At 60.2% G+C, this 11,157-nt stretch overlaps 1 protein-coding gene across 1 annotated transcript; it reads right to left on the bottom strand.

The window, feature by feature from the left end:
* Positions 1-1,103: 1,103 nt before the first annotated feature.
* EFS (embryonal Fyn-associated substrate) lies at positions 1,104-6,716 on the bottom strand. The gene is made up of 6 exons (XM_084645974.1): positions 5,336-6,716; positions 4,620-4,919; positions 4,330-4,428; positions 3,661-4,230; positions 2,834-2,935; positions 1,104-2,553 (listed from the first exon to the last, which is right to left on the bottom strand). Exons 1-6 carry the CDS (start codon positions 5,339-5,341, stop codon positions 2,140-2,142), a joined length of 1,491 nt encoding a protein of 496 aa, XP_084502100.1. The 5' UTR covers positions 5,342-6,716; the 3' UTR covers positions 1,104-2,139.
* Between the last annotated feature and the right edge of the window lie 4,441 nt (positions 6,717-11,157).

Below are 11,157 nucleotides of genomic sequence, written 5' to 3'. Positions count from 1 at the left end.
CCCTGAGGCCATAGCAGGCCCCAGCAAAGGTTAGGGAGTTGTAGAGGGATGGGGGCATCCCCCTGGGGTGTCTCAGCTGTTGAGGTGGGGGCAGACAGCAGGGACAAGGGGCCTGCTGCCCCCTTCTACCATTAGACCTCATCACCCTCCCAGGGAGCCCAGATGTTTTGGCCCCCTTCCTCTGATGTCAGGGGAGATGAGGTGGGAGCCAGGCTGGTGAGGGGGGGCAGTGCAGAGGTGGTGGGAGTGGGTGTCTGGGATTTGAACCCAGGTCCCTGCCATCCTCAGTAGGAGGCTGTTATCCCACTGCCCACCACTGGAGGGTGCCCCTTGCCAGCTGGCCTGTCAGCCTGGCCCCATGTGTGGTGCTGGCATGGTGCCCGTGTGTGCTTGCATGTCTGGGCATGGGGTGGGGCATGTGCCAAGCATGGAGTTGGTGTGTTGCTGGTGTGTGTGCTGGGCACTTGGCAATGTCGTTGGCATGTTCCTCACGTGTCACGGGCCTGCTGGCGTGTTGTTGCCTGGCACAGGCCTGCCATAAGTCCAGGTGTGGCACTGGCGTGGAGTTCACATGGTCACCTGGCGAGGCGTGTTCCTGGGCCTGGCCCGCCCACACCCCTGGATGGGCCTAGCAGTGTGCGCTTGTTTGTGAGTCCTGGGGTGGTGGTGCCTCCCTGAGCGGGCTGAGAACCCAGGAGTCCTGGGTCCCCTCCGCCTCCCAACCACGAGCCCCCACTCCCGTCCCAGAAGTGGGAAAGAACCCAAGTGTCCTGGTTCCCAGCCTCTCCTGCTCTAACCACTAGACCTCACTCCCCTCCCCCATGGCTCCCAGATGCCCCCCTGCTCTAACCACTGGAGCCCACAGCCTGGCCTCTTACTCCCCTCCTGTTTACAGACTCTCTTCCCGCCCCGCCCAGCATAGCCCCTTCCCAACTAATCCCCCCAACAGCCCCTCCGTCCCCTCCCTACCTTTCTTAGGGAATAGAATATGGGGGGAGGGGGTTGCTGGTTTTGATCTGGCCCCGGAGGGGCAGGCTGACTGCTGGGGGGGAGGGGAGGCATGCGTGCACAGCCTTCCCCCCACCCAAGGAACAGAGACAATTGGCTTTTTTCATTGATTTATTATTTACAAACATAGAAAAAATCTTTCCTGAGAGAACAGGTCACCCCATGGGCTCCCTGGAGAGGGGCTGCGGGTTGGGAGTGAGGGGCACCGGCAGGGCTGTGAAGTGGGGGTACAGGGGCTGGGGAGTCGTCAGCGGACGGGGACCATCCCCTTTGCTGAGCTTTACCCAGACTCCTCTGCTTCCTGTCGCCTTGGCCAGTCTCCTGTAATCCTCTGCTTGGCATTGGCCATTCTCCCATGATCCTCTGCTCCCTGCTGGTGTTGGCTGACCCCCCTCGCTGCTGTCCCGTCTCCGGGTGGGGGGGTGTTCCTCTTGTGCTGCCCAACTGTGCCCAACTTGTGCTGCCCAATGTCTTTGGCATTGCTCTGACCCCCCCAAGCAACTCTGGGGTCCCTGGGGCTGTGGGGGTGAGGTCCATCCCCCTCCATGAGTCCAGACCTGAACCATCAATGATAGGAAGATTCCCCTCTATGAAGTGGGTCAGGGCTTTGCAGGGTGAGAGTTAGACTGGGGCAGAGGTCACAGGGCAAGGCTCAAGGGGCTTTTTGGTTGGGGGGCCAGGCCAGGAGGGGGTGCCCTTGGGTGGAATCAAGAGCGAAGGTAACGGGGCACCCAGGTCAAAGAGGGGCGGAGGGCAAAGGGGAAGGTCAGTTGTGGAAGGCTAAAGGTCAAAGGGCAAGGGTCACAGTGTCATGGCTTAGGGGAAACAAGCCAGGGGTCAGAGGTTGCAGTAGGCCATTGGATCTGGGAGGGCCTTGGGCTAGGGTCAGAGGTCACAATTGGTTTGGGTAGGGCTTTTGGGGTCAGAGGTCACATGGGGATAATTTGCTAGGAGGCTTTGGGACTATGTCAGAGGTCAGGTAGAGGCACAGAGGATCCTGGGGAGGGGGGTCAGAGGTCATACAGGGCTAATGGGCAGGGGGTCAGAGGTCATGGGTTTCATTGGCACAGAGGACCCTGGGGAGGGGGTCAGAGGTCACCCAAGGATCGTTGGGGTCAGAGGTCCCGGGGGTCAGGAGGGCGCCAGGGTGCTGAGCAGGCTGGTGAAGCCCTGGGCCCGCCGGGAGAGCTCGGCCAGGCGCTCCCGGAGCAGGCGGGCAGCGGGGGGTGAGGGGTAGCTCAGTGCCGCCCCCTTGACTGACAGCACGGCCCCCTTGAGGGCCTGGCACAGGGCGCCGGCAGCTGCCCCCACCCGGGCCCGCAGGGGGGCCGAGGCCGCCTGACGCGCCAGCGTGTCGCCCACGAAGACCAGCTTGTGCGCCGTGACGAGCACAAAGCGCCCGTGGGGCACGAAGACGCCCGGCGGCTGGTTGGCCCCGGCGCTGGCCAGCAGGGCCTCCGTGGCCGCCAGGAGGGTGGCACAGTGTGTCCGGCACTGGCCCGCGTAGAACTGCAACAGCTGGGCGTCCTCAGGGCTGGGGGGCACCTGGGGGGCAGGGGAGGGAGGGTGTCAGTGCTAGAAGGGGTCATTCCTGCCCCAGGCTGGGGAGAAGGGGGCGGGAAGGACCCAGGAGTCCGGGAGGGACCCCCTGTTCCAGGAGATGAGACCAAGGAATCCAGGGAATCTTGACGCCCCCCATTCACCCACCCACCATCCAGGAAGGACTCCACCCTTCTGAAAATGGGACCCAGGCACCCGGGACAGCTTGATCCCCATCCACCACCAGGGAAAGGGACCCAAGCATCCGGGAAGGGACCACTCCTACCTCCTCCTCCAGCAAAATGGGGGTCTCTGGTTGGAGTCTGGGGCCGCTCACCTCCTCTGGGGGGTCACGGTCTGTAGCCGGGGGCTGTAGCCTGTCTGTCCCCTGGAGGAGGTAGAGGTCAGATTTGGGGGCAGGGTCGATGCTGGGGTCAGAGGTCAGTGATTGTGGGACAGGGTTGACATGAGGGGTCAGGGAATGCAGTGTCCGATTGGCGTTTGGGGCAGGCTCTGAGGTTGAGGTCAGAGGTGAGGGACCCTGGAGCTTTGTTGGCTTTGGGGTCAAGGTCAGAGGTCAGTGACCTGGAGTCAGAGGTTGGGGGCTGGGGTCAGAGGTCAGGGTGGCATTAGGGTAAGAGGTTATTGGACAGAAAGCTGGGATGAAGCAGAGGTCACAGGTCAGGGATTGGGTAGCTAGGCGCAGGCTGGCATTGGGGCCAGTGATCAGGTAGCCAGGATTGGGTTGGAATCAGGACCAGGGTCAGAGGTCAGGGATCGGATAGCTGGGATCGGGTTGGTGTTAGGGGTCAGAGGTCAGGGAGTGGGTAGCCAGGCTTGGGTTAGTGTTAGGGGTCAGAGGTCAGGGCTCGGGTTGGTTTTAGGGCTCAGAGGTCAGGGCTCAGGTAGCCGGGCTCGGGTTGGCGTCAGGGCTCGGGTAGTCGGGCTCGGGTTGGCATTAGGGCTCAGAGGTCAGGGCTCAGGTAGCCGGGCTCGGGTTGGCATTAGGGCTCAGAGGTCAGGGCTCAGGTAGCCGGGCTCGGGTTGGCGTTAGGGCTCAGAGGTCAGGGCTCAGGTAGCCGGGCTTGGGGGGCGGGGGCACCCCCGGCTCACCTTGAGGTGGACGTAGTCGTATTCCTCTGCCAGCCGGATCCCCTCGTAGTCGCTGTGCCCATCCCCCGCCCCCTCATCCAGCCCCCCAGCCAGTCCCCCAAGCCGGGGCGGGGGCGGAGGCAGGGGACGGTCCTGGATGCTGCCCTTCCGGGGGGCACCAGGCGAGGGCAGAGCCGGCAGGGGGCGGCGCGAGAGGCTCTCGGCTGAGGGCAGCCGGGGGCGCCCGCCCACGCCCCCCGTCTCACCCAGGCTCAGCCCCCCCAGGGCCGCCTCTGGCGGGGGAGGCCCTGGCAGGTCGTACTCCCCCCCCAGCAGCTCCTCAGGTGACTCATAGAGGTTGAGCAGGGCGGACGCCCGGCGCAGGTTGGATGGGGTGGCGTAGATGGGGGCCGGCTCTTCCTCCCATCCCTCCTCCTCCTCCTCCTCCTCCTGGCCCAGGGGGGGCACGGCTGGGGGGGGCACGTTGTAGGGGTCGGTGTCCGGCGCTGCCTGCTTGGGGAAGGGCGTGGGGGTGTCATAAGTATCAGACAGGGCAGCGTCCCGCGGGAGGGAGCAGGGGACGTCGTAGACCTGGGGTTCGGGGGGAAAAGAAAGTGAATCAAGGCTCAGACACTGGTCCCCCCCATCTCCCCGCCCCCTTCCCCTCCCCCCACCAGCCCCCATTCTCACCTCACTGGGGTCCCTGTCTCTCCGGGTGGCACGGGGCACCTTGTAGATATCATCACAGGTGGTCGGGCACGGCCAGGCGGGTGGGGGCACCACGTACACCTGGGGGGGCCAGAGAGGGGTCAGGGTCCAGACACCTGGGTTCTCAGGCTGAGCTGTGGGTGATGGGGATGGGGAGTGGTACGGGGGATCCCCAGGGGTGATTGTGTTGGAGGACCTCTAAAGCCTGGGTTTCTTGGCTGGATGGGGGAAGGGAGGCGGTGGTGGGAGATCCCGGACCCCTGGGTTCTCACCTCCTGCTGTTCCTCCTTCTGCCCTGCCCTGCTCCTCCTCTGGCCCCGGGGTGGGTTGTAGAGGGTGGATGGTGCGCTCTCCTTGTGGGGCGCCGGGGAGAGGTCGGGGGGCCTCGGCTTGGGCAGGATGCGGACGCGGTTGGCCGGGACGATGCCCTGCTGCCCATGCAGCGAGCAGAGGTGCCAGCCGGCCAGGCCAGGCACCTTGGGCTGCAGCACCAGCATCAGGTCCCCCCGGCGGAAGGAGAGCTCCTCTGGGCACTCAGCCACATTGTCGAACAGCGCTCGGGCCAGCTGGGCCTGGGGGCAGAGGGAGCAGTGAACCCTCAGGGACCGCTGGGAGAGAGACCGGGGACCCCCAGGGACAGCCGGGAGAGAAGCCGGAGACCTCCAGGGACGGCTGGGAGAGAGGCCGGGGACCCCCAGGGAGCCGGGAGAGAGGCCAGGGACCCCCAGGGCTGGCTAGGAGAGAGACCGGGGACCTCGAGGCCTGCCGGAAGAGAGTTTGGGACCCCCAGGGCTGGCTGGGCCTGTGTGCAGAGGGACCAGTACTCCCAGTGCTGCTTGGTGGCAGACCAGTATCCCCCAGTACAGGGCTCATTTCCCCCAGTCGGTGTGGCAGAGACAACCCCCCACCCCCTGCAAATTCCCAGCCAACCCATTCCAGGTCAGGGTGAAAATGGGAAGGCTGTAACCCCAAGCTTCAATCTACTTACAGACATGGTGCTTCCAGGGAGGGGTCTTGTGTTGGAAGAGACAGATGGGAAAAGGAAGGAAGGAAGGAAGGAAGGTGGGGTGATAGGAGAAAGCAAAGGGAGTGAACTTGGGAAAGGGTGTGAATGATGAAGAAAAGAGTGTGAAATGAAAGAAAGACAATCACAGCTTTCCTCTAAACTGTAAATTAAGGCCTAGATTATACGTTGGAGTTTATAGATTTGTTTAGTTCTTTCTGCTGTGGAATGGGGGGCATATGGGGATGGAGAGAGAGAGAAAGAAAGAGATAGAGAGAGAATCACAATTTTCTTGTAAACTTTTGTCAAAGTATCATTTCAAAGTGTCCCAGTTCCTTATAGGTCCCTCAGTCTTTCTTCCATGAGTTTTGGAGGCCAAACAAACAAGCCCAATACTTTGAGCCTAAGTAGTTTCCAGCCAACTCAGCAAATCCGTTGGGTTTCCCCTCGGATCCAAACACGACTCTTTTCAAAAAGTCCAGACGTGGAAGAGCAAAATCCCAGTCATTTTCCAGAGGATCGAGGAGTCTTTTCTGCTCTGCAAACAGCTTCTTTGGTCAGCAAAATACATCCAGCGAGCACAGACACATGCAGAGAGGCCTGGCTGCTTTCATGGTGCGTGGAGGGAGGCACGCAAGGAGGTTCAACAAGTTAGGACAAAATCCTATTTTGCAAGAACAGGACTGAGTTGCAACCAGAAAGCAAAGGGCAGGCATTTCCAGAGGGTCCTCCCCAAAGCTCAGAGTATCCAAGATTGGGGTTTTGCAGACCTGGGCAATCCAGGAAAGCTTGCAAACCTTTGCGTAATCTTGCCAGCGAAAAATCCAGACAATTTTTTGCAAAATAATCTTGCAACTGTGTAGAAATCTTGCGACCTTTCCCCCAAATTTAGACCATTTTCCTGAGCCAAAGGAGCCAGAAATGTGGCACCATTCCAAACTCCAGAATTCTCGCAAGCATCAACACTCCTGCTTTTGCAAACGTTCCCAAATCAAGACGATTTTTGGAAAGCTCAAAATTTCCGCCCTTTTTTGCAAGTTTGGATAACCAGAAATGCCATGAAATATCCCTCAAAATATACTGGTTTTGCAAATCCAGATTTTTTTTAACAAGTTCAAATCTCCAGAAAAATCACAGACTCCCTACAAATCTAGACAAGTCTTTTTCCCCACAATGAAAGAAAAAAATAATCTAACTCTCAAAAAACTCCAGAACCCTCACCAAAATCGCGTCCTTAAATCCTGAATCTCCTTCCACAGAAGAAGTGGTGCATATTCACAAATCCAGAAATGTTGCAAACTTTCTACGCAAAGCTAGCAAAAAAATCATTATCTTGGGGTGGAAATTGCTGAGAAATTCTGCTAATTAATGTATCAAAAATTCCAGAAATTAGGCAAATGCAGAAATCCAGAATGTTTTTAATCCACAGGGAAAACTGTGGCAACTTTAAAGTGCGGAAAACAATCCCTCTCTCACACACAGAGTTAATTTTTTTTTGCAACTTCCAAGAAAATTGAAATAATTCCCCCACTACCTCAAAATTCAAACCCCGTCATTTGCTTCGGCATCTCCTCCAACCCCAGATTTTGCACCATGCCACGAATGATGCCGGCGCCGAGCCAGCCAGATGGCAAACGCACCGGAACCAAAAGAGCACAACGTCCAAATGCCAATTGGCAAAGGTCAAAATCCAGAAAAATATAGTGTGCCCCAAAATAGCCCCCTTCCAGACTAGGGTTGTTTTTTTTTTGCAGAAACAGATAGAGAGATAGATAGAGGGGGTGGATGGGGATAGATAGATAGATAGTGTGCAAGGGGTTTGAGGATGAGATAGATAAGGTCTTTTGCTGAATGTGTAGAAGAAAGAAAGAAAGAAAGAAAGAAAGAAAGAAAGAAAGAAAGAAAGAAAGAAAGAAAGAAAGAAAGAAAGAAAGTAAGCCAAACTCCTCCCTTTGAGTTCCCAAGAAATCTCTGAGCTCAGCAGCCAGCGGCTCTCTTGGGAGTTTGCTTCTTCCCCAACCCCATAATCAGGGGCTTTGCCCAGCAGCTGAAGCCAAACCCGGGCTCTGGGCTGGGCGCCCGCTGGCCCCCTGGGCTGTACTTTGCCTGGGAGGGGCTGCAGCTGGCTCTGAGCTGGGGAGGGAGGGAAGGGGGGGAAGGAGGGAGAGAAAAACAAGGAATGGAGAGAAGAAAAGGGGAAGGGGGAATGAAGCAGGGAGGAAGGAGGGAGAGAAGAAAAGGGGAAGGGGGAATGAAGCAGGGAGGAAGGAGGGAGAGAAGAAAAGGGGAAGGGGGAATGAAGCAGGGAGGAAGGAGGGAGAGAAGAAAAGGGGAAGGGGGAATGAAGCAGGGAGGAAGGAGGGAGAGAAGAAAAGGGGAAGGGGGAATGAAGCAGGGAGGAAGGAGGGAGAGAAGAAAAGGGGAAGGGGGAATGAAGCAGGGAGGAAGGAGGGAGAGAAGAAAAGGGGAAGGGGGAATGAAGCAGGGAGGGAGGATAAAAGAAGAGAACGAAACAAAGAGGAAAACAAACGCCCCAGCGAGAGGCTCAGCGGCTCTTCCCGGTCGTTGCCTCCTTCCCCCTCCAGAGCCCGGGGCGCGGCTCCCTCACTCGCTTGTTCCCCCGAAACTTTCCCTCCCCCGGTTCATCCTCCTTCCGCCGCGGCCGGGGCAGCCCGTCCCGTCCCGCTTGTTCTCCCGCAGCTCTCCGCTCGCTCGCTCGGCCACGGGCTGCTGCCCCAGGCGGGGGATCGGCCCCTTCCCTCCTCCCCGCCTCCTTGCTTCCCTTCTTCCCTCCCTCCCTCCCCCTTCTTTCCTTCCCTCCTCCCCCCCTCCTTGCTTCCCTTCTTCCCTCCCTCCCTCCCCCTTCCTTCCTTCCCTCCTCCCCCCCTCCTTGCTTCCCTTCTTCCCTCCCTCCCTCCCCCTTCCTTCCTTCCCTCCTCCCCCCTCCTTGCTTCCCTTCTTCCCTCCCTCCCTCCCCCTTCCTTCCTTCCCTCCTCCCCCCCTCCTTGCTTCCCTTCTTCCCTCCCTCCCTCCCCCTTCCTTCCTTCCCTCCTCCCCCCCTCCTTGCTTCCCTTCTTCCCTCCCTCCCTCCCCCTTCCTTCCTTCCCTCCTCCCCCCCTCCTTTCCTCCTGCTGCCTCCCCCTTCTCCTCCAGCCCCGCTGGAAGCTGGCCCAGCTGGTCTCTCTCCTCCTCTGTCGCTTTCCCCTTCTCTCTCTTCCCTGCTGGGAAACCCGAGTCCCCACCCCCAGGGCTGGCCGGGCGCCGAGGCAGAGGGAGGAGGAGGGAGGGAGCCAGGGATTGAATTACTACCCATCCCCCCAACCCCAGCCCTCCCTCCTCCCCGGTCCCAGCGGCACCGCCTGCCCGGGCACCAGGGAGGGGCAACGCCCGCCCCCCAGCGCCCTCGCGGGAGCTGACTCCCCCTGCCAAGATGGGGACTAGGGTGACCAGACAGCAAGTGTGAAAAATCCGGACGGGCGAGGGGGTAATAGGCGCCTATATCAGAAAAAGACCCCAAAATCGGGACTGTCCCTATACAATTGGGACATCTGGTCACCCTAATGGGGACTGGCAGGAAAGAGAACCCAGGCGTCCTGGCTCCCAGCCCCGCCTGCTCTGACCCACCAGCCTAGGGTGACCAGATGTCCCGATTTTATAGGGACAGTCCCGATATTTGCGGCTTTTTCTTATACAGGCTCCTATTACCCCCCACCGCCGTCCCGATTTTTCACACTTGCTGTCTGGTCACCCAACAGCAGCCCCCACTCCCTTCCCAGAGCTGGGGATAGAACCCAGGAGTCCTGGCTCCCAGTCCCCCCCTGCTCTAACCACTAGCCCCCACTCCCTTCCCAGAGCCAGGGAGAGAACCCAGGAGTCCTGGCTCCCAGTCCCCCTGCTCTAACCACTAGCCCCCACTCCCTTCCCAGAGCCAGGGAGAGAACCCAGGAGTCCTGGCTCCCAGTCCCCCCCTGCTCTAACCACTAGCCCCCACTCCCTTCCCAGAGCCAGGGAGAGAACCCAGGAGTCCTGGCTCCCAGTTCCCCTGCTCTAACCACTAGCCCCCACTCCCTTCCCAGAGCTGGGGAGAGAACCCAGGAGTCCTGGCTCCTCATCTTTACTCCTCATTCACCCTGGTGTCTCCCCTCCAAGCCACAAAGCAACCTGTGGGGAGTGCTGCTGAGTTAGCCCCAGGGGTTGGGCGAGGGGCTTCAGCCCCACACCCGAGGGGAGGGGGGTGAACCCAGCCCAGTGCTATTAACTATGCCGGGGGGGGGGCAGGCCTCATGATTAGCAACCCCTATACAGGGAGCCCCCACAGCCTGCCCCATGGAAACTGAGGCACACAGGGGCATGTGAATGAAACCCAGCAGTCCTGGTTCCCAGCCCCCTCCCCACCTTGCTCTAGCCACTAGACCCTGCTCCCCACCCAGGTTTGGACATTAACCATTCCTTTATCTCTGGGCCTGAGTGGGGTGGGATTCACAGCTGGAGGCCACCTTACTGCCTGTCATGGAGTATGGGTGAGTCAGGGCCCTGCACCCCCACTTCCTGTGATTCCCTGTGACTCTCAGCCAGCCAGTAACACAGAGGGTTTATTAGCCGACAGGAACACAGACCCAAAGCGTGCTTGTCGGTACAGACAACAGGACCCCTCAGTCAGGTCCACCTTGGGGGGTAGGGATCCCAGACCCCAGTTCTGGGCCTCCCTCTGTCTCCCCAGCCAGCTCCAAACTGAACCCCCCTCCAGCCCCTCCTCTGGCCTTTAGTCTGGGCCACCTGATCTCTGTGTTCTCCAACCCCTTCAGCGGCACCTTGCGGGGGGGGGGGGGGCCCAGGCCATCAGTGGCCAGGAGACGGGGTGTCGGCCATTCTCTGTGCGGACAGCATCACACTGGCCCTCTAGGGCTCTGCAACAATCACACCCCCTTATCCCACCCCCGAGATACTTCAGAACTGCATAGGGGAAACTGAGGCACACACACCGCATTCAGAGAAAACATTAAGAACATTCCCACTTCATCACACTGCCTCACTCCCAGCCACTTCTTGGAGCCCTGGCCCCCCTGCCCATAGCCCTGCTGGTGCCCCTCACTCTCCCTGACTCGCAGCCCCTGCTAGCCCAGCTCTGCCCGCCCCACCTCCCTGCCGGAGCCCCTCACTCCTGACCCGCAGCCCCTGCTAGCCCAGCTCTGCCCGCCCCACCACCCTGCCAGAGCCCCTCACTCCTGACCCGCAGCCCCTGCTAGCCCCCCCCGCCCCCCCAGCTCTGCTGGTGCCCCTCACTCCTGTCCTGCAGCCCCTGGTAGCCCAGCCCTGCCCCCCCGCCCCGCTGGTGCCCCTCACTCCCAACCCGCAGGCCCTGCCAGCCCGCCCTGGGCGCTGGGCTGTTTGTGTTGCTATGGGCACTGCTTTGTTGTGGCTTGGGATCAGAGCCGCCCGCGCGGGGTGACTCCCCAGAATCCTATGCAAATCCGTCTGCCCACAGAAACCTGCTCCCAAACAATCCCTGTGTTCCCCAGAGACCGGACCCCGCCCCCTCCCCCATGGGGCTAGCACCCCCCCCAGCTGTGGGCTGCCCTTAGGAGGGGCTAGCAGTCCCAGGGGTGGCCTGGGGGTCCCAGGGAGGGGGCTGGGGGGGGTCTAGAGGTCCCGGGGGGGGGCCTGGGAGACTTGGGGAGGGGGCTGGGGGGTCTCTGGGGGTGGAATATATCAGGGAAAGACCTGAATTAATGCCCTTAATATGGTATGTCACTGTACGGGCAGGCTGGTTGCCAGGACTCCTGGGTTCTCTCCCAGCTGTGGCTGAG

This window comes from Lepidochelys olivacea, assembly GCF_965140295.1.
Source record: "Lepidochelys olivacea isolate rLepOli2 genome assembly, chromosome: 13".
Taxonomy (NCBI): domain Eukaryota; kingdom Metazoa; phylum Chordata; order Testudines; family Cheloniidae; genus Lepidochelys; species Lepidochelys olivacea.
Note: the sequence above shows the minus strand (reverse complement) of the source record. Positions and strands in the feature narration are given on the sequence as shown.

Bases quoted from the DNA above. Each gene is read 5' to 3' on its own strand.
- EFS (XM_084645974.1), bottom strand. The intron at 4,231-4,329 runs GTGAGAATGGGG...CCCGAACCCCAG, and splicing joins GAGACAGGGACCCCAGTGAG to GTCTACGACGTCCCCTGCTC. The intron at 2,936-3,660 runs GTGAGCCGGGGG...TACCTCCTCCAG, and splicing joins ACGACTACGTCCACCTCAAG to GGGACAGACAGGCTACAGCC.